A 20,026-nucleotide genomic window follows, 5' to 3' on the forward strand; every position below is an offset into this window, starting at 1 on the left:
ACACGACTGCCCCCCCCCCCCCCAGCATGTCCTCTTGTACCTTCTGGGATCATTTTATCTGAACTGTGCTGATGGAACTCAATTGCTGTCAGATGGCCCTTCACAGGGCTGCTTCAGGGGTGAGGAAGATGTAGACTGAACCTGCTGGGGTAGTTGTCACAAACTGACCTATTCTCCTCTTGCTCGTAGCCAGCCAGTAATGGATGGATGGTGTATCCACTTCGTGGCTGCTGATCCATGAGTCTTCTGATCTTTCTGTATAAATGTCTTCAGATGCAGTTTGACAGCAGGTTACACTGAGAAGATTTTTCCACTCTGCAGTTCTACATTATCAAGACATGCTTAAATTATCCTACAGGCTGTGCCTTCAGAGAGGCCTGTGTTACTTACACATCCCTGGTTTTGACTGATGATTTATACACCCTTACTAGCTAGGCCACTTCTCTGGAGAGTCCACCTTTCTCAATCTGACAGAGATGCAGGCAGACAGAGCTACAACACTGTGCTACATAGAAGAAACCCAGGGCAATAACCTGCTACAGAGCATGACAGAGAGTCACCGTGTGCTCGAGTTTGCCTTGGAGCTGGTTTGCTTTTACAGTGCTGGACCAGTTTCCTCTGAGTCAGATTCTGTTATATGCACACTGTTGTGGTGCCTTTAATTCAGTTTAAGAGTGGATCAGATAGGTTTCTTCCCCCTTCACAATTATTACTTTATTATTGCTCTGTTTTTTAACATGTATTCTGGTTGCATCGCACAGCTACAAGCATGCCCCAGGGCCTGCTGCAGTTAAGTGTCTGTGGTGTGTTTTGCTCTCTTGATGGTATAGAAGGAGTCATCACTGCATTATAAACTTATCTCTGTAGCTTTTCAAGGCTCATTCTTGCCTGTGGGAAACCTTCATGTGTGAAAAGTGTCAGATTTTCTGTGGGATAGGCTGGACGGTTACACCCTGAGCTGTGTCTTGCCATTTTTTTCCCTGCACTGGAACTGATAAATAGGAATAGATTAGAGCTGTGTTGGACCCCAGTCTAATGCTGGCTCTAGGTAAGCCTTGCAGTGGTCTCCAGGTTCCCCTTGGAAGTCAAATATTATGATATGGAATGAGTGACTTCCATGAAGAACGGGAAACAATCTCTGCAGTTGTGGCAGCTAACGTGTGGGAAATATGTAGCATTTGTGTGAACTTTTGAGTACTAATTTTATTCCTGTGAGTTCCTTGTGATCTAACACCTTGATGTTGAATTAAACCATTTCAGCTCCCAGAAAAGAAAAATGACCCACAGGACCTTCACTGGTGCACAAAGGTGCTGTTTGTGCTTCTCATTGCACTGGTACTGCTCAGCTATGAAAGACCAGAATCACTGTTTTTACCAAGGCAGTGGTTGCTAGAAGAGAGGGGTCTCCCTAGGGATGGTAGGTGATAAGTGGCTCTGTTGGTAGAATGCAACAAGCTCTAGTGATATCTACCTAACACACATATGTAGGCTTTGGACTCATTGGCATTAAAATAATTTTGAAGATTGGGAATAAATCTATGTGTGACTGCCTGTATGAATTTACACTTTTTTGGTAAAGGACAAAAAGAAAAAGAGATGCCTGGTTTTTTGATGATTAATATTGCTTGTCTGCATGAAGATTATTTTCTCTGAGGCTTTTATGCATGATCTTTTACAGCTAATGGGCTGCTCCCATGTAAGATTCTTCCAGAGGATACCGCAGAGGAGCCAGCTGCAATTAGAACCAAGAAAACTCTGTCCCACTCCTTCTTTGTAATCTCATTCTTTAACTTCCATTATCTTTAAATTACATCCTTAGTGCTGTCTCTCTGACAGAGTAGGATCACCCTTGCCTTGATCTTTGCCCATGAAAAGTTTAGTATAGCCCTAATCTAATTAGGAATCTGAGGGTTTTCTCCTCATTTCCTTGGGGTGTATTAAAATGGATTATCCTGATATGGAGACTGTAAAATAGGCATAAGTAAAAAAACCCCAAAATATTCAGGCACTGTTTATGCTCCAAAGACTTCACCATCCTAAATGCCACTGGCAATAAAAAATACCTGTGAATGCAAAGCGTTGTATTCCTGAAGTCTTCAGGTTTAACAAAATGAACTTATCATTGTCCCTCGGTTGCTGCAGTCCATTAGAGCCTGTAGCCCCAAATCTTTGATCAGTCTGTAGCTGGACAAAGTAGACAAGGAATTTGAAGTGAGTTAGAACACATCAGGACTCCTGAGTTTAGCTAAGACTGCATATAAAAATAATATTGTCTTAGAAAGTGAAAAGCCTGTGTCCTGCATCTGCTGAGCAAGGGGTTTCAATCCCATGTTTTTTTCCTGTGTGCTGGCAGATTCACAAAATAGGATGCATTCTGACTGCAGCTAAATAAACAGCTGGAGGAGTGTTGTCTCTGTGCAGAGCCACAGGACTGTTCCCTTTCCGTTTTCGGGCGCTCTGCCCATTCCCCATCCTTTGTAAAGGCTCTGGCCTTGTGGGAGGGCTCACGTACATGATCTGAGACTGAGCTCAACAAATGATTTCTGTCCCATTCCCCCACAGGGCATCACTTAATACCTGGTATGTGTACATTTTGGTAAAGCACTCCAAAATAGGCTGAATCAGACTTTATGTAGCTAATGGTCATTCACCCATCCCTGGCATTTGGCCCCTTTGGAGTCAAAGGAGGGGATCATCCTGCTCTACTCTGCACTGGTGCAGCATCACCTTGGGCACTACAATACAAAAAAGACACTAAACTGTTAGAGAGCATCCAAAGGAGGCCACAAGGATGGGGAAGGGTCTGGAGGGGAAGCTTTATGAGGAGCAGCTGAGAGCACTTGGTCTGTTCAGCCTGGAGAAGAGGAGGCTGAGAGGAGACCCTCAGTTGTGGTCTTCAACATCCTCATGAGGGGAAGCAGAGGGGCAGGCACCAACCTCTTCACTCTCGTGACCAATGACAGGACTTGAGGGGATAGCATGAAACTGAATCAGGTGAGATTTAGTTTGGATACTAGGAAAAGGTTCTTCACCCAGAAGGTGGTTGAGCATTGGAACAGGCTGCCCAGGGAAATGGTCACAGCACCAAGCCTGTCTGAGTTCAAGAAGCATTTGGACAATGCTCTCAGGCACACGGTGTGATTCTTGGGGTGTCCTGATGATCCTAATGGCTCCCTCCAGCTCAGCATGTTCTATGATTCTATGCTAAAATGGTAAGCTATGCACAAAACTGGCAAGGCAAAGCAGCTCAGGTCAGATTTGTTTGCTGCTGTAACCTCCTCAACATCTGTGGAGTACCAGCATTTTTTCCTCTTCATTCAAGAGTAGGAGTCCACCAAGGAATGAAGGCTGAATACTGAAACATTTAGCACTTCCAGTTCTGTTTGTAAAGAAACCCACCAGCCAAGAGCTACTGTGTATCTTCAGTTCCAAGAAGGCACTGCTCTGTGCCTTCCTATATATATGCCAGTGCTGAAAAATTCAAAAAGGACAGTGACAAAAAAATTCGCCCTCTTCAGTTTAAGAAAAGTGATAAATCTGCTCTCTTGAAATACAGTTCTGCTTTATCTGGTTTTACTTTTAGTGGAAAGGGAGGCACACAGTGTTTTCTTATTGCCACCTGTTTCTGGCAATGCAAGACCTGCTTGCAAGCCACTTAAAGTTCCCATAACCAATAATTACTTTGGATCTGGCTAATAAGAAACTCTGCTCTCAGCAGTATGGAAAGTAATTAAAAATAAATAAAGGTCACATGTTTATAGAGCCCTTCCCACACTATTAGCATTGCTATTTGATAGAGTGTACTGTTTCTTACTCCTGAGTGTAGAAGATGCTTGCACTGCCTGTGGAATGCTGAAGAGTGATGTTGTGCAGGTGCTCCCCAAGTGCCTTGACTTCTTCCAAGGCTTTTAATTCATATCTCTTTCCAAGCCTGTCAAGACAGGTGAACCCCTGTGAAAGCAAAATTGCAAGAGACTTCTTTATTGTGTTAGTTATGCATAACCCTCTGCCTTCAGCACTGAAAGCTTTTGCTGGTTTTTATTTTCTTAGGGTGGTAGTTTCTTTCCTATTAACAGGTGCTAAAGGAAACATCTGGAGTCACCCATCTGTGGCCTGTTGTTTCCTGTTGTATATATCTTTTTTTTTTTTTTTAATTTCAAACACAGGGTGTGTATGTGTGTGAAAAGGAGATCAGGCATCTACATTTGGGTGTTTGGTAGGAAGTGAATGTCCTCAAGGTTCTTGTATAATCATTGGAGCAAAGGCCTCTGGAAAACCATTCAGGGCATCAAAATTCTCTCTGCTAAATCATCCTCTGGAGAAGCATCTCTCTTTCCACTGCCTATATGGGGAACCCACAGAGACCAGACTGAATTACTACTGAAAGGCTTCCAGTTTTCTCATTAATGTCGTCACTCAGCTCCCCTGAGCAAAACAAAAAATTGCACCAAATAGCACTTTTAAATCCTCACCCCAGGAAACTGTTGACACATGTTCGAGTCACTCTACCACCTTCTCCCAACAAATGCATGTGTAATTTTATTTGTGTACGCTGGTTACAAGTTGCTGTGGAGGTTTTGGCATGCTGACATATACCTGCATGCCAACCATCACAGCCTGCGGCTTCATGGCCGTATATGGAAGTTCACCTGTGAAGGTAACCAGAATCTCCCTTTGGATTTGGTTGAGGTCTAAACTAAGCAGCTTAGAAGATGGCAAAAATGGAGCTGCTGCGTGCCCAAGATGGGCAGTCTCTGGCAGTGACCAAATTGTGGCCTTCTGTTTGAAACCTGGCTCACATCTCCCTGAGTGCTATGAAGGATGTTTTTTCCTGCTGTGCCCTCTCCAGAACAAGCTGTTCCCTGCAGAGTGGTGTGCTCTGAGAGACTGGCTACTCCCTTCCAGCACTGCAGGTAGAAAAAGATGGCTTTAACATAAAGGAAGACACGAAAATTATCTGGAGGCTGGCCAGGGGCAGGTGGGAACAAGCTGAGGAGATGGAGGTCTGTTTGGTCTGGTGATGTGTCTATGTAGATTTAGTACCTAAAATCCCTTGTGGGGAGAGAATGACACAGAAGGAGTCATTTGCTGCAGTTAATTGAGGGGGAGTTTCCTTAAGGCCAGCTGTAGGAAAGCTTAAAAGCACACATTTCAGCATAATTAGAGGCTTTTCTGGAATAAAGATAAAATTTGATATGCAAAGTCTGTACACTTGGATTTTGTGTTGTGCTACACCCCTGGAGTAGGCCTTTATCTTACCTTTGCATCAGGATGTTGGGTAATATACCACCACCTGCAATTTGCTTTGACTCTGGTGATTGTTAATTCTTACAGCGTGGATTGAAGTCATGTTTTAGAAAAGATTCCAGTTTGTTATGTGGTCATTAGGTTGAAAAGGTCTGGATACCTTGAAAGAGGTGATCATGATGAAAGTGTATAGAAAGCTAAATGACACTGAGAAGTTAGTTTATGGTCTTCTCTTAATTCATCTACCTATTAAGTGATAAAAGGGCACATAATGAGACAGAAGAGAGGTACATCAAAGACAGACAGGAATTTTCTTTGCAAGTAGTATGTTGCCATTCATGAACAATATCCATATGCATAAATGTAACAGGATCCTGAAAAAGATCAGGCATTAAATATCCTCCAACACCAGTTGCAATCACTGCAATATCAGTGATAAATACATAAAATTCAAGATTATTGAATAGGCTTCAGACTAATCCTACTTACAGAGAACTGAAAGAAAAATCTATCTGTAGCCAGCTATGCTATAGCTGTCTGTCACAGCATCCCTTGTGCTGTCCTCCAAAACACATTCCAGTTAACATAACCAAAGTTGTGAGCTATTTGGACTGCCAGATTTATCCAGTGCAATAGTCACCGTGCTCCTGTGATGGCCTGTGACTATCAGTTTGTTTATATTGAATACACTAACAGTGTACACTATATAGAAGACATCTGTCTGACACCACTTGAATGACTGCTGAATGCTCCAAGTGTACTTTAATTAGTTCTTCTACAAGTGAACTCACAGTGTGCTCTACTTAGAGACACTTGGGTTGGCTCTTAGTGGAAAGGTTCAGACCTCCACTGGTCCTGTACAAGTCCTGTGTAAGCCAGCACAATTACAGGACTGGTAACCTGGCTGATATTATTCCCAGAGAGTCTGAAACAGGTTCTCTGACATGAGACATATAAATGCTTTATGAGACATATAAGTTCCCAGCAGATGCTGCCACACATGGACTCTGCACAGGCAGCACCTGGTTGCCTCACCACCAGCTTTGCTTACGGGCAACTTGGCTCTACCATCTCTCTGCCTGCCCACATCTGTGCAGGTCTGTGCCCAGTAATAAGCCTTGCACTTCTGCAGTCCTGGTGAGATTTAGTGAGCCAGGGACTTCTGCACTATGATTTGTTGTGCAACAGATGCACCCCAAACACAGTCTGCTGGTGGCTGAGGCCCAGGACTGGGCCCTTAAAGGATGTGTAGAGGTGGCCATCAGTTCTCTGTACTCGTACAGAGATCTAATTTCCTGTGTAATGGGACCATGTCTAATCTGCAAATGTATCATCTTTTCATCCTGGAAAAGGGAAAGATTCTGTTTTTTCACAGCTTCCCTTTCAGACTGACCAATGTGAGCCACAAATCCCTCAGAGGACACTCTTCGAGGTAAAACTGCTGTGCTTGCAGTTGTTGAATTTCTGAGCTGTGCATTCCTGCCCTTTCCTCCTACCCCAAACAGTGAAATGTTTGCTGGCACTGTCCAGGAATTCATCTGTTGGCATTTTAATATGCATGTGTATGATCATCCAATTGCCACAGTTACACTGCGGGAATCTTGTTCCTAAAAATACACCAATCTCTGCTGCTCTCCAACACTAGCACGAGATAATGTATCATGTTCCCTGGCTGCCAGTGACACACAGAAAGAAGGTAATCAATACAGCTGGCATACTGCATAAAGACAACAACAATTATAATTACAACTAATTTCCCTTTCACTTTAAAACATCATCTTCTAGCCTGCATTATCACAGCTCCAGCTGTACAATGCATTAAGACAATCACGTGCTTTCTTTTGCTAAATGGAATCCTGTTATTTTGCCCAAGAGCATCTTCTGAATAGCTCAAAGAGGTAAGGTTTATTATGGGAACCTTTAACCAGTTCCTACTCTTAGGTGCTCAGTTGCTATCAATCAATGTACTTCCACCAAAATTGAGAGAGATCAGCCTGTTTTCATCACTCAGGTTGTGATTGCTGTATTTTGTCTGGGGAAACATGTGCACATCATCTTTTGAATTCAAGGTGCAGCAAACTCCCTGCCAAGAAACCTGGTCTTGTTCCAGCTTCTCTTCTGCATTATTTAAATGGCAATTGAAGGCACTGTGAGTCAGTGGAAGCTGCAAAAAAATTTGACAGAATACCATTCATTTTTACTATTATAAAAAAATTCATATTTTGGAAGGATTTTGCATTACAAAGAGTCCTTCTGATCCCAGAGGAGCTACTCAGTGTATAGCATTACTCAACCTTACCATTGTATATTCTGTCCCAAAATAACATGTCTGCCTGGTGAGCAAAGGAGGGGGCTTGGGAGCCTGAACTTCAGTGTTGTAGCCAAAAGTCACAGTGATGAGACATTGTGTGCCAATCAGTGCATTCCAAATGACAGCACTGATTGCTGAGAAGTGGTTGTTGCATCTCCGTTCTTCCCTCTCCCTGCTTGTAGGATAACAGCAGTAATAAGAGAAATGGCAAGGTCCATTCATGAATTAACATGAATTTTAAATTATGTCAATGCTTTGAAGTTCTTCAGTGAGCAGCACTAAATAAGGTATACCTTGGTTGGTGTCTGTAGAAGACACATAAAGGTCTGAAGCCACAGAAGAGTTCCTCTGACGTTCCTCCATCACTGGTTCTCTCAGGGAGAGGACTGGCTACTCCTGAGAAAAGGAAGTGGAAATGGAAGGGAATGGATGTGGAAGCTGTGTTCTGCCTCCATGTAATAATCCAGAGCTGCTCCCACCTTTGGCCCTCAGAGTCTGTTTAATACCCACTGTAGCTCATTATATCTTTCATCCAAAAATAGGGTTTAAAAGGAACTTCCCTATCCCTGCTGAAGCCTTTGTACTTTTAAATTAAAATATTTTGTTTTCCCCTGGAGATTGTAGCGAAACTGTTGCTTTCCTGAGAATGTTTCTTCTACCTAGAGCCACATTTTGTTCTTAGTACTGGTTTGTATCTCTTCTAGACAGCCATTATCTGTCCCATTGAACAGAAAATTTCTTAGAGAGCAGCGATGAAAGAATCCTCTTTGCCTCTTGGAGCACGCAGTGCTGGAGCTGCTACTGGAGCTTGTCATACATTACAATACTGTCAGCACTGGCTTTTTGCCCATCAAAGGGGTTTTTGGAGCCAGGCAAAGGCAGAGCCACTGAACAGTGTCAGAAACCGCCAACATCTTCATCCATGCTTGGCCACAGAATGGAGCTTTTCTTCTCTGCTCAATAGAAGCAACACCTGCCCGTGGCCTCTGGGCACCCAGGGAGCATGGCTCTGCTGTTAGTGTCAGATTGCTTAGCTCTGAAATCCTCCTCTTTGCTGCTTAGATTTACTGTTCAGCTTCAGTGAAATTTTTCTAATTAACCAGGCTCAGCCTCTTGGAGTCACAAGGAAGCCCTGTTCTGCCAACCAGGAGTCAGCATAGCTCCGGTTTGCTGTCACTCCTGACTGCTGGGGGAGACTAGCATGTCTCCTTCTGCCGAAGAGAGCTGCTGAAAGACACCTCCTTGTCAGGGTCTTTCACAGAATGACCCCTCCTGGCATCACAGCCCTGGTCTAGCAAGGCAGCAGTGAGGAAACTGAAGCCTCAAAACCTGAACAGGATGAGAAATGTGTAGCTTTCAGAGAATGCTGGAGCCAATGTGATGTTTCAGAGCCAGCCTCTATTCTTAGAAGAGTGATGAAAGTCATAATTTAAAAATAAGATCCAGTGCAGTGCTAGCAAAGAGCCATATTCATGGTATTTCTGTGAGTAAATCACTCGACATGAATTGGCTTGGCTTGAAGCTCAGAAACACTCCACCAAAATAAAGCCCAGCTGCGAGGCATCCATAGTACTGATGAGAGAAGTACACAGGGCACTTGCCACATCAGGTGCTTTGCCTTTCCCCCAAACTCATGCCTGTAGTTTACTCAGTATTACAGGTCAAATGAGAGCTTTCCAAGGGCCTCTGTAGGAGTTAGCCCATGCAAGAGGTGAAATTTGATGTATCTATTCCCTCTCCTGAAAATCCCTCCCAGGCACTTCGGCTGCTGTGGTTCTGCTGTCTGATGGGGAATAGATGCTGCTTTTATATCACTGACAACCATTTCTATTTTGCATCAAGGTTACCAAATGCTGTGTTTTATCTCAGAATCTCTAGATGTCCCCTCTTAGAGTCATGTGTAGCAAACAAAGGCCCAATCTCAGGCTGGCTTTGAGCAGGGATGGCCACAGATTGATGCTCATGGGTTAGAGGTAGGATGAACTTCATGTGGAGCATCTGAATCACAGTCATTTTATTGGGAGAAAAAACACAGAACTAGCTGTATTCAAATCCTGTTCATCTGTTGCTTTAGTGCTGTTTGAATTTTGAGGTTTCCCACAGAAACCTCACTTGTTTTTTACAGCCATGACTGGATGGAGGGCATAATCCTTTCCCACTTGGGTCATACAGAATTTTTCCAGTAACTTTAACTGAAAGAAGCTGAGACCTTATAGTTTCATCTTGTGTTTAATCAGGTCAATGTGAACTTTAGTTAAGATGATGCCAACAAGTAAAACACTGGATCTCATAATAATGTGCACCTGGAGCTGATTTGGTGGTTTTACTCACCACGTAACACTCGCCTATGAATCCAGTCCCACCAGAGTGAGCTGGAACACGTGTGAGTTAAACTGCTGTTTTAACCTGTGCAAAATGATCAGTGACCTGTTCTCACGGCCTGGCTGTGAGGTCTGAGTCGTGCCTGTTAATTCCTGAGGCTTACACTGCCCAGTGATGTCAGCAGGAGTCTTGTAAGAGTCAGCAAGATGTTCTTTCCTCTAATGAAGTTATTTGATTATTCTGTACGGTGCATCTAAGCTGTAAAGCAGTTTTACACAAGCTGCTACCAAAGCTGCACTTCCCATTCTAAAGTTTCGCACTACAGTTTTATGAGGGAAAGAGTTAGCTACATCTGGAAAACAGTCAGAAGATAAAAAAAGCCAGAAGTTAGAGAAGTCAGGAGGGTATGTAATGAGCATTAATAGTTCAGACAGAAGACAGAATAACCTAGTGAAGATTTCATGTTTTATTGTTATTAAAAGTTCATTATGAAATCAGCACAACACATAAAAATAGATCTGTGGTGAATGGTACATATTACTGTTATTGCCCGGTCAGTTTGTGCACAATCTCACTTTGTAAAATCAGAAGGTAATGAAAACAAGACATTTCATCAGGGAACTGTGAAACCAGTGTTTCTGCAGCAGAGAGAGGCCGTGCTTCCTGTTGACTCTACCCAATGTATAATGCAGTCAGAAATAGTCCTCTATTCATACTTAAAAATAAACTCAGTTTTAGAGTATGCCCCAGCTGAAAATAACCAGAGAGTGAGAGCTAGAAATAACCCTTTTCTTAGGGACCTATTTCCATGAAAGTCAAAGGGATTTTTGACATGGATTTCAAAAGCAGCAGGACATGGTTATTTGTTGACAGACAGATGGAAAGACCTAGCAACAGGAACTAGGGAGGACCTGTGGTAGAGTAGGAGTTTATTATTTAGATCTTGCACATGCTGCTGAATCTCCTTGTTCTAGTAATTGTCTATGTTCATAACAGCAGTGATTGCTGGGAGGAGCTGGGAGGGTGTATCAAAGCCAGATAGGGCGTCTGCAGCTTATTTTTTCTCCCTGTTTGGGTTGGCCTTGGTTCTAACCCCACACACCATTCATTGCAAAGTGACTTTCACCTGTACACTTTCTGATCCACGTGATAAAATCAGAACAATACCCACGATTAGAAAAAACCCTCACCAGGTCTCTTACTGTTCCTAGACTGGTGTAAGCTTTCCTTCTGAACTTCTGTGCTTATCACAGTGAGTATTTGGGGCTGCCTTCAGCCTGATTCTTGTGCCTTATACTGTCATATTAATTCCAGGGGTGCTGGGAGGTTGTTAACTGGTTCAGCAGAGTTGTAGTTCTGCAGTTTTCTGCCTGGAAAGGTCTCTGTAACCAGCCTCTGAAGAAAACAGTGCTGGAGTTTTCTGTGGGGCATACTTGTGGACAGGAGGCAAAATGAGCCCCACGTCAGATAAATGCCTCTCTTACATCAGACGAGTAGGAACACGAATCCATTCATGCCTTCCAAGCTCATAAGCAATGCTGGCTTTTTGCCATGTGTCCTGGCAGGGGGTTGCAGAAGGTGGCAAATAAAAATGTGGCAAAAGCCCATCCCTGGGAAGCTGTCCTGCATCTCCTGTCTGGCTCTGAAATGCCCACCAATGCCCTCTGAACTCCTGCTCTGTTAGGGCTAAAGCATGTCATGCTACCCCAACCTCACCACCAAGCTGAAGAGTGCTGTGCCTACTCTGGTCTTGTTTCCTCCATGGTGAATAGTTTGAAATCCAAAGATAAAAATCTCAGTGCTGCTCCCTACATGAAAATCTCTGGGCTTCAGCCTCAGCCTCGCAGCAGGAGAGTGACAAGGGTGGAAAGCTGGCACAGCAGAATGGTGAATCAGGCTCTCCCTTTGGTTTCCAGGCTGTTTACTCAAAGCAGCCCTTGAGAAAGGTGCAAGGCCTCAAGCAGATGTCACATTCAACCGGTTTAGCAATATTATGCCTATTTGTGCTCAAACTAGTCAAGGAGGGGAGGGAGAATATAATATGTTAGTGCAAGTTCTCATAGACAACACATGAATATTTAGTACAAAATGTTCTTACAAGGTGGGGCAAACATTTCTAATTGTGACACAAAAAGAAGGTATTTTGTAACATTTTTAACAACTTGCCTGTGAAAAAGCGTTTATGTGAAATATGTTTAGACACAGACTACCTCACATGACACTGAAATATTTCAAGGCTCTGAGTAGGCAATAACCTAGTTTTGGTTTTTCTAAAATCAAATCAGCTTTATCACAGCCAATCCCAAGCAAAATTAAATAATTTGGTTGTGGGTTTTTTGCTTTGGTTGTTTTTTCGTGTTTTTTGTTTTGTTTTGGTTTTTGGTTTTTGGTTTTTTTTAGTTTTTCCTCTTTGGAAAAAATAAAGCTGTGCTAAGTTGAATGATTCCACTGCACATGGATTTTACCCATTCAAGGCTTTTTTAATTTCAGAATCAACTTCCTCATTCAGAGGAAATCGCAGAAATATTCAGCTAATAAATTTTAGCATAAGGTTTCAAAAGTTGTTTTACACACTCCTTAAAGTCCTGAAGATTTGCAGCTTCCAAGAAGCTCACAGACTACTTGTCTCTACTGAAAAACCTGGTGCAATTTGGAAATAGTCTTTATTTCTATTAGGACCTTATATTCAAAATGAAGATCTGAATACTCCCTAAGCTGTGGAGACCTAAAAATTCAGATATAAATTTTGCAGCACAGTCTCCCACCTTAAACATTTGAAATTGGCTCAAGGTCCAACTGAGCAGAAACAGTTAAGGCCTCTGTTTTCTCTGACTTACACTGCACATGCAAGTGTTCTGCAGTTGCTTCTTAACATGATTGGGCAGTGTAAGCCAAGCACCTGTGGAAACAGCCCTTGGTGACATAGACATCATCCTTCTTTCACCTGCCATTGCCTGGTAGTGCCCAAGAGCAAAAGAAAAATAAAAAGGCTTCCAAGCAGGTGACAGATAGATAGATAGATGTGGAAGCCTTAACTGTGACTTTCTGCCCTTTCCTGAGCTCTCAGCCAAACCACAACCCGTCAGCAGAGGGTTCACAGCCCTTCTTGCCTTGAAGCCTGGCTCAGAAACCACAACGGGGCAGGATCAGGTGGTGGGCGCCGTGGTTGGTGAAGTTATGCAAAGGCAAAACCAGAAACAGGGTAAAAAAAAAAAAGCATTTTCCCCAGACAGAAAACTCCTGGAGCGGGAACAAATGGGAGCGCCCAGCCCAGCAGCTGGGAAGAGGAGCAAGGCGGGATCAGCAGGCCCTTGCTCCCACCAGAGATGGCACTGACAGGTGGTGCACTGAGTTCACCTCAGCATCCCTGGGGTAGGCACTGCGCTGTGCCGAGGCTGCGCGGGAGAGCAGAAGCGCGAGGGCTGTGAAAATTCAAGACAGCCAAATTGCTTTTCCTGGGATACAGCAAAGGAATGGAAGGGGAAATCTCTATTGGTGTGCTGTCAGGGAGATTCCCTTTGGGTTTGAGCTACTGCAGGGTAGACATGCTACTTACTCTCTCCTGCCTCCTACTTCTGGCCTCAGGCACTGGCCCTGCATCAGCAAACCTGGCTTTAGATATCCGGCTGGGAGAAAGCACTAGGCACAGAGGGTGCTAAATTTCTCTCCAAACATCTTCTGCCTGCATCAGCTTTGGAAGCATAGACCATTTCCAAGCTGGAGAAAAATCCAAAACACCTCATGTAGAAGCACCTTTCCCTTGGATTTTTATTATCATAATTTTTAAGAATATATTTTGTACCGAAACACTGTCAGCGTTTTTTATACAATGGAAAATGACACAGTCATCATGTATCATGTAAAAGAGTAAAAACAGAGCAAGACAGGAACATTTCAATTCAATCTGGAGTACAAATAGAATCTGATGTAAAGCTTAAAAGCCACACATCAGATAAAAAAGTTACCTGGAAAACAACAAGTTCTCTCTTAATTTGGAAGTAGGAAGAAAAGTCAGGGAGTGTCAAATGTTAAGGCTAAAAATTGAATTTTTAACTTGTATTTTATAGGTGGCAGCCTGATTCTTATTTTGTCTGGAGCAGCAGCAACAACCCCTCAGCTTTACAAAGAGATTTGCACTTGCATGAAATAAGAATCAGGCTTCTATGCTCAGAGGACTCTGATTGACCTCAACAGGCTTTGGACTAGAGCCACAGTTGGAATTTCAGCTTGCAGTCTAAGGCTTCTTAACTGCAGGCCAAATTAGCACAAAATGAGGCTTTGCATTGGCATTCTACCCTTAACTTTGGATATTCCAGTTCTGGTGGCTTTAAACCACAGTTTTATTGCAGGTTAAACACAGTTCTGTTTGTGAGATTCTCCTCTCTTTTTTTTTTTTTAATGCTGTGCTACAAAGGATGTTTTTTATAGTCTGTGTTTTAGTCCCTATATTATGTGTTTCAAAATTGCCTAAATGTATGTTTATATCACGATTATAACTACTCAGAAAGACCCACTACAGACCATTGTGAGCAGCCAGGGAAAAAAGTGTATTTAGTCCTAAAGAAGTCAAGAAAGTGGCTGTGTTCATTTATAGTGTAGCGCAATGACTGTGTTTATACACCTATACCTACTATTTTAAAAGCTACTTGAAAAGTTATTATTCATGTGCAGTAGCTGATTTTCAAGCATTAATAACTTGGCTGTCTAGACAAGTTTTAATTGTCATATCAAAGGCCGAATATGTTCTCAAACAAGTGTAAAGAATCTCCCATCTCCCTTGGAAAGAGCCTGGTTCTCTTTCTGAACTAAGAGATTGCCAAATTTAACTTTTTCTCAGGTTATAAAAGCACAGTTAAACCTACAAATTTGGTTTTAAAGTTTTTAAAATGGATCGACTTCAACTCAAACCCATCCTGTGCAGCAAAGTTAGTAAGCCCTGAAAAACAGATCCTCGTGAATATGCGGAGTTCCCCCCACCGGCTACCATGCCCACGTTTTCCCAGGGCCTAGAGGGCTCCACTAAAACATAACTAAATGTTCAATAGGAAACATGGTTTTTTTCAAGAACGATATGTAAAGTTTACCCAAAGAACCTCAGACATTTTGTACATTCAAAATGTTTACACGTTGCCGTTCTTAACCGCCAGTAAGATTGTTCATTTTTTACTAATAATACATACAATGAGTATAAATAAATAAACTACAGAGAAGCTTTAAAAATTGTATTAACAATACGTTGTGCAAAAACTCATAACGACCTACATTCTATGCAAATACCCTGACTAAAATACACAGGCTGTGTCCACACACCCTCAGTCAGTTTTTGCACAGCCTTTGGGCCAAACCAGCAGCTGGGAGCAATCAGCAGAACTCCACTGCAAGCTGTGCAGGTAATGCTGACTTACACCAGCAGAACAGCAGGCCCCAAGGTGTGTGCAAAAATGCCATAGAAATCAGTGGGAATTGTGCTTGACTAAGGACAAGACAGTTTGATTGTACCCCGTTAAAGTGAGTGGGAGTTTTGCCATTGATTTCCATGGAACCAGGCTCAGGCCCCGGGTAAGGACGTCAGCACGTGGCCCTATGTTGTGCTACACTACTCCACTTCAGTGCAGAAACAATATTTGCAAAAGAAAAACTCGTTTTTGTTGTCACTACTGTTCAGTAACCGGTTTTAGCGCTGCATTTCAGAAACTGCATTTCTGTGAGATTTGAAACAAAGACTGCAAGTCTTTCTGAATCCATTCCAATTTGATTATCCAGCACAGGTGGGCTATTTTGATCCAAGAAAAACGGCTCAATGTCTATTAACCAACAGTGCTCTTCATTAGGATAAAAAACAGCCCAATTCATCGGCACAGGAGTGAAGAACTGCATGCGGAAAAGGAACAGGGCAGCCTTCCTACCATAGCTGTGTCCAGAGCTGGCTGTCACTGCTCCAAACGGACGATGGCACCTGAGCTGGTTTGGAATCTGCAGTCCTAACAAGCTCAGCCCAGTTTTGTAAGCTGAAGATCTCCATTTATCTTTATTGTGTCAATTGCTGACAGTGTTTCAATACGGTGGTAAAAATCAAAGAGCTGATGTCCATCCACAAATATTCTAAAACGGGGATGCTCGCAAAGTATCTCAACCTGTAAAAGATAAATTGTTAAAGCACGTTGTTCCCAGTGTAACCAGAAAGCTATTTCACAGCACACAAAAAGCACTTTAAGTAGTGTTAGTGAAGTTACACACTGTGCTACTAATGTGCCACACAACAGCCAGGGCTGAGACCAGTCTTCCCCCTTGACACCAGTTACACTGTGATGGATCTGCTCTTACTGCCCAGGGACGTTAATCCAATCTCACGCTGTCGTAGCAGTAAGGACACCGGAACCCAGTCCCACTGGCTACTGGGAGGTTTCGCCTCTTGGAATAATGCCAGAAACAGACTCAAACCGCTAATCACAGGAGGAAGAAATTGTATCTCCAACCCAAACCTTGCATTCCTTGCTACTTTTTTTTTCTTTTTCCTTTTTTTTTTTTTTTTCTGCAGAATAAGGCAGCAGTTCCCTCTGCAATGCTTTCCACACTACTGTTAATTTACTGGAAGGGAGCGAATATGGAGCAGGGAGATAGGTTTGTCTTTCCCTCCCACATACACAGAGCTCCTGCATAACCAAAAAGCCTTCACTCCTGCAGACAGCCCAGGACTCCCTGTTGGACTGGACTCCATCCCGGGGCTGCAGTGAAGGCGATGCAGTGCAGGATTGCTTGAATTCAGCTGGGCAGTTTGCACGAGGCACAAACCAGATCAGGGAGGGACACAGCTCATCCCTCCTCCTGAGAGACCTGCAGAAATGCTCTGGAAAAGCAATAAAGCCTGGAGCTGAACAAGCTTGGACAAGTTGGGAGATTCCTGACGTTAGGGGTGGCTTGAGATGGTGTCCCGTTGTTAAGCTCTGCTGGAGCTGCCCCAGCAGGAAGCAGGGACACGAGGGCACAGAACATGCGCTTCTCATGCAGGCCTTTGGAGACCTCCAGGTCTAGACAGGCTAAGGAGAAAATCTGCAAATCCTGAGTCATTTAAAGAGGTTGTCCAGAGTGAAGTGCTGTGTCCAGGCACTTGACTCTGCTGCTATTACAGCACATAAAAATGCGAAGGGGGTGACAAACTGCCTGAGCCAAAGCCCAGCTGACATGGAGCACGTCGCACTGGGAGAAGTGGCAGCTGACAGTCCAGGAGAGCTTAAACTCCCGGACACCTGGTAGTGCACCAAGCACCAGGGAAGGGCCCGTGCTGCCACGTAGCTCCTGTGTCACTGCGGCAGGCGCAGCCAGCCCGAGGCCTTGTTATGTAAAAGATATGGTTACCCTCAACCCTGCTCACAGTCCGCTTCTCCAGATCACCCGGGGCCACGCCGGAATGATAATTGGACTGGGCCACAAGTAATTGGCAAGAACACTTAATAGTCTAATTTATTCACTGAGAGGGAGACCATCAAAGGTACAAAGTCAGTTGGGAGCCTAAATTCCATTTGGGAAAAAAAGAGAAAAGAAAAAAAGAAAAGGGGGGAAAAGAACAACTCCCTATCTACAGTATCTCACAGTAAACGTGCAATACTGCTGTCCTCCAACATCAACTGCCATTAGTGGGACACCCACAAAACACGCTCTGCGTAATTTGTCTGGCTCGTCTGAGGGCCCAGTCACCGCCCAGTGCAGCAGGCAGTGGTACCCTCTCAGCTGGAGCAGGACCCAGCCTCCAAGTCTTTTCAAGTGCATTTCCCACACCACCAAAGGGTGTTGCCAGTTCTGATGGGAGAGTTTGCAGAAGCAAGTAGAGCGCAACCAATTTGCAGCAAAACCAGTCACAAACACCCTCTTAAAGCCCAAGCATCTGGGGAGATGGTGAGCTTTTGGGGCTGGGGGAGATTATCTTGGGGGCAAGAAGGATTAAGAGAGTTTGGCAGCTGGTCAGAGCACTGGCATTTAGCAGAGGGGCTAGTGAGGTTTTGCAAGAGGGGTGGGGAGGAGGAGGAGGAAGGTTTTTCTGGGTCAGCTGCATGGAAAAGGCATGCAGCCTTTTTTCCTCAATGTAGTGAAGCAGCCCTCTGCAGCCACATACTTTGTTAGTCCTGATTTGCAAAGACATCTTCACGTAACCATAAACACTACAGATGGGAATCTGCTTCTAGGTCAACCCAGTCCATCCACAGTGCCACAGTATTTCCCAGAACACCATTTTCAAGTGACTACAGACTTAAATTTGATGGGAGGTTTAATCCCAGGGTTCAGGAAAGAATACCACTATTGCTTAGCTGTTTAATCTGCTAACACGAAGAGCTACGGTCAACCTCTACAGAACATCCCTGGAGACAAAGGATGAACATGATCCTTATTAGCCGCACTAAACTGCAAACACTATGTCCATTAAAAAAACCATCAAAACATACAGCAGTCCCACAGAGTATTTACATTCTCCAGTAATAACTTGTAATGCACTAATAACATAGAGGTACTTTTTAATATATAGCTATAAAACTAAGCTCAGGAAGTTGGACTTCATCACACAGTATTACAACCTCCGACTTGTCATAGCACCCAGGTGAGGTGTTCACAGCCCCATCCGAACTGCCTGCAGCTGCACGTAGCAGCAGGATCCCTGCACAACTTTTGATGGATACAAACAAACCAGCAACTGGTGTCTCAACAGGAGCAGCGCGGGCTACACTGTGATTTCAAGAAAGCCAAGTCAGGTCCTGCTGCAACTCAGATCAAATGACACTTTATCGGATACAGTGTAAGCCGCTGTCATCCTGGTACTCACCCTAAAAGGCTGGTCCGGTATAAATGGAAAGTAAGGAATAGACGACTGCTCTTCCCCCCATTCTCCGGCTACACAAGAGTTTCTGACAAACTGTCTGTCTGTAAACACAGCTTTCAGTTCTATGGCTACATCCGCAGGAGGATCTTCTGACTCCCCGCAAGTCAGACTGATGCCAAAGCTGCAACACAAACAGAACGGCTCTCGTTCAGCCAGAAAAAAACCAAATAAGCCCCAAATGCCGCCCAGGTTCATTTCTCAGCTTATCAAAGCCATTGGTATAGTGGCACAGGGGGGATGACAGCTCAGCTAGTTCAGAGAAACCCTGAAAGCTCAGCAGTGACAGGAACATGGTTATGGCATATATATATGTCTGTGTGTGCATGGTGTTGTACATATATGTGTACATATATGCATATATATATATGCTTTATATGCTCCTTTACTCCCAAGTGAAAACGGGATCCCTTGAAGAAATGCCCCCTCTATGGGTCAAAGGAGAAATCAGCATGCTATATTTAAAATGATAAAAATAATCCTTTCCAGAAAGCAGGGATCCGTGTGTATGTGTACGTGCGTGTGGCCGCTCCCCCATCTCCCCCTGGCCGGGCCCAGGTGTTACCTCTCGGGGTTGAGGTCCACTATGCCCATAACTAAGATCTTCTTTCCCGGCCTCATTCCTCCTTTGATGTGCCCACAGAAGGGGACGATCTGGAAAGGACAGGGGGAAGGTGGCGAGGGTCAGCTCGGCATCAGCAGCGGCCGCCGTTTTGCAGCCGGGGCGGAGGAGAGGGGGAGAGTAAAGGGGTTAAAAAAAATAAAATACCGCCCACCTCCCCCCCCCCCCCAAAAGAAAGAAACCAAATAAAGGTGGTTTACCAAGCGAGGGAAGTACACATCAGCTTGCACCGGGGATCCCAGGGAGTTGTTTAAATGCCCGTCCTCTATTTTCTGCAGGTAGAAAGGAGAGCGCTGAGGCAGGGCCAGGCGCAGCCCCCCCGCCCCCGCCCCGCTCCGCAGGTGCCCTGCCCGGCCCCCCCGGCCCCGTCCCGGTGCCGGTCCCGGTGCCCGGGCGGGGGGCGAAGCCGCACTCACCAGCGCGTCCCGCTCGGCCACGGTCCCCGCCATCTTGTGGAAGCGGCGGCGGCGGCGCTGGGGACAGGGCGGAGGGCGGGGGAGAGGGAGGGAGGGATGGAGGGAGGGAGGGGGGCTCTGTGGCAGCCTCGGCGGCGGAGGGGCAGCGGCGGAGCCCGAGCGGAGCCGGTGCAGAAGTAGGAAGGCGAGGAGGAGGAGGAGGAAGAAGAGGAGGAGGAGGGGAGGTGGCAGGCTGGCTCTGC

General features: G+C 44.6%; 1 protein-coding gene and 1 long non-coding RNA gene across 2 annotated transcripts in view; one reads left to right on the plus strand and one right to left on the minus strand.

The window, feature by feature from the left end:
* Nucleotides 1-19,571, plus strand: part of LOC135410836 (uncharacterized) — a 28,600-nt gene extending 9,029 nt beyond the window's left edge. The window contains exon 2 of the long non-coding RNA XR_010428900.1: nt 16,419-19,571. This is a non-coding gene — a long non-coding RNA (uncharacterized LOC135410836). The remainder of the gene's footprint in view (nt 1-16,418) is intronic.
* LGALSL (galectin like) lies at nt 10,332-19,966 on the minus strand. Its single transcript, XM_064647647.1, has 5 exons — nt 19,785-19,966; nt 19,569-19,640; nt 19,312-19,400; nt 18,693-18,870; nt 10,332-16,014 (listed from the first exon to the last, which is right to left on the minus strand). The coding sequence occupies exons 1-5, from the start codon at nt 19,815-19,817 to the stop codon at nt 15,871-15,873; spliced, it is 516 nt and encodes a 171-aa protein (XP_064503717.1). The 5' UTR covers nt 19,818-19,966; the 3' UTR covers nt 10,332-15,870.
* Nucleotides 19,967-20,026: the final 60 nt, after the last annotated feature.

Source organism: Pseudopipra pipra, chromosome 3 (genome assembly GCF_036250125.1).
Source record: "Pseudopipra pipra isolate bDixPip1 chromosome 3, bDixPip1.hap1, whole genome shotgun sequence".
Classification (NCBI taxonomy): domain Eukaryota; kingdom Metazoa; phylum Chordata; class Aves; order Passeriformes; family Pipridae; genus Pseudopipra; species Pseudopipra pipra.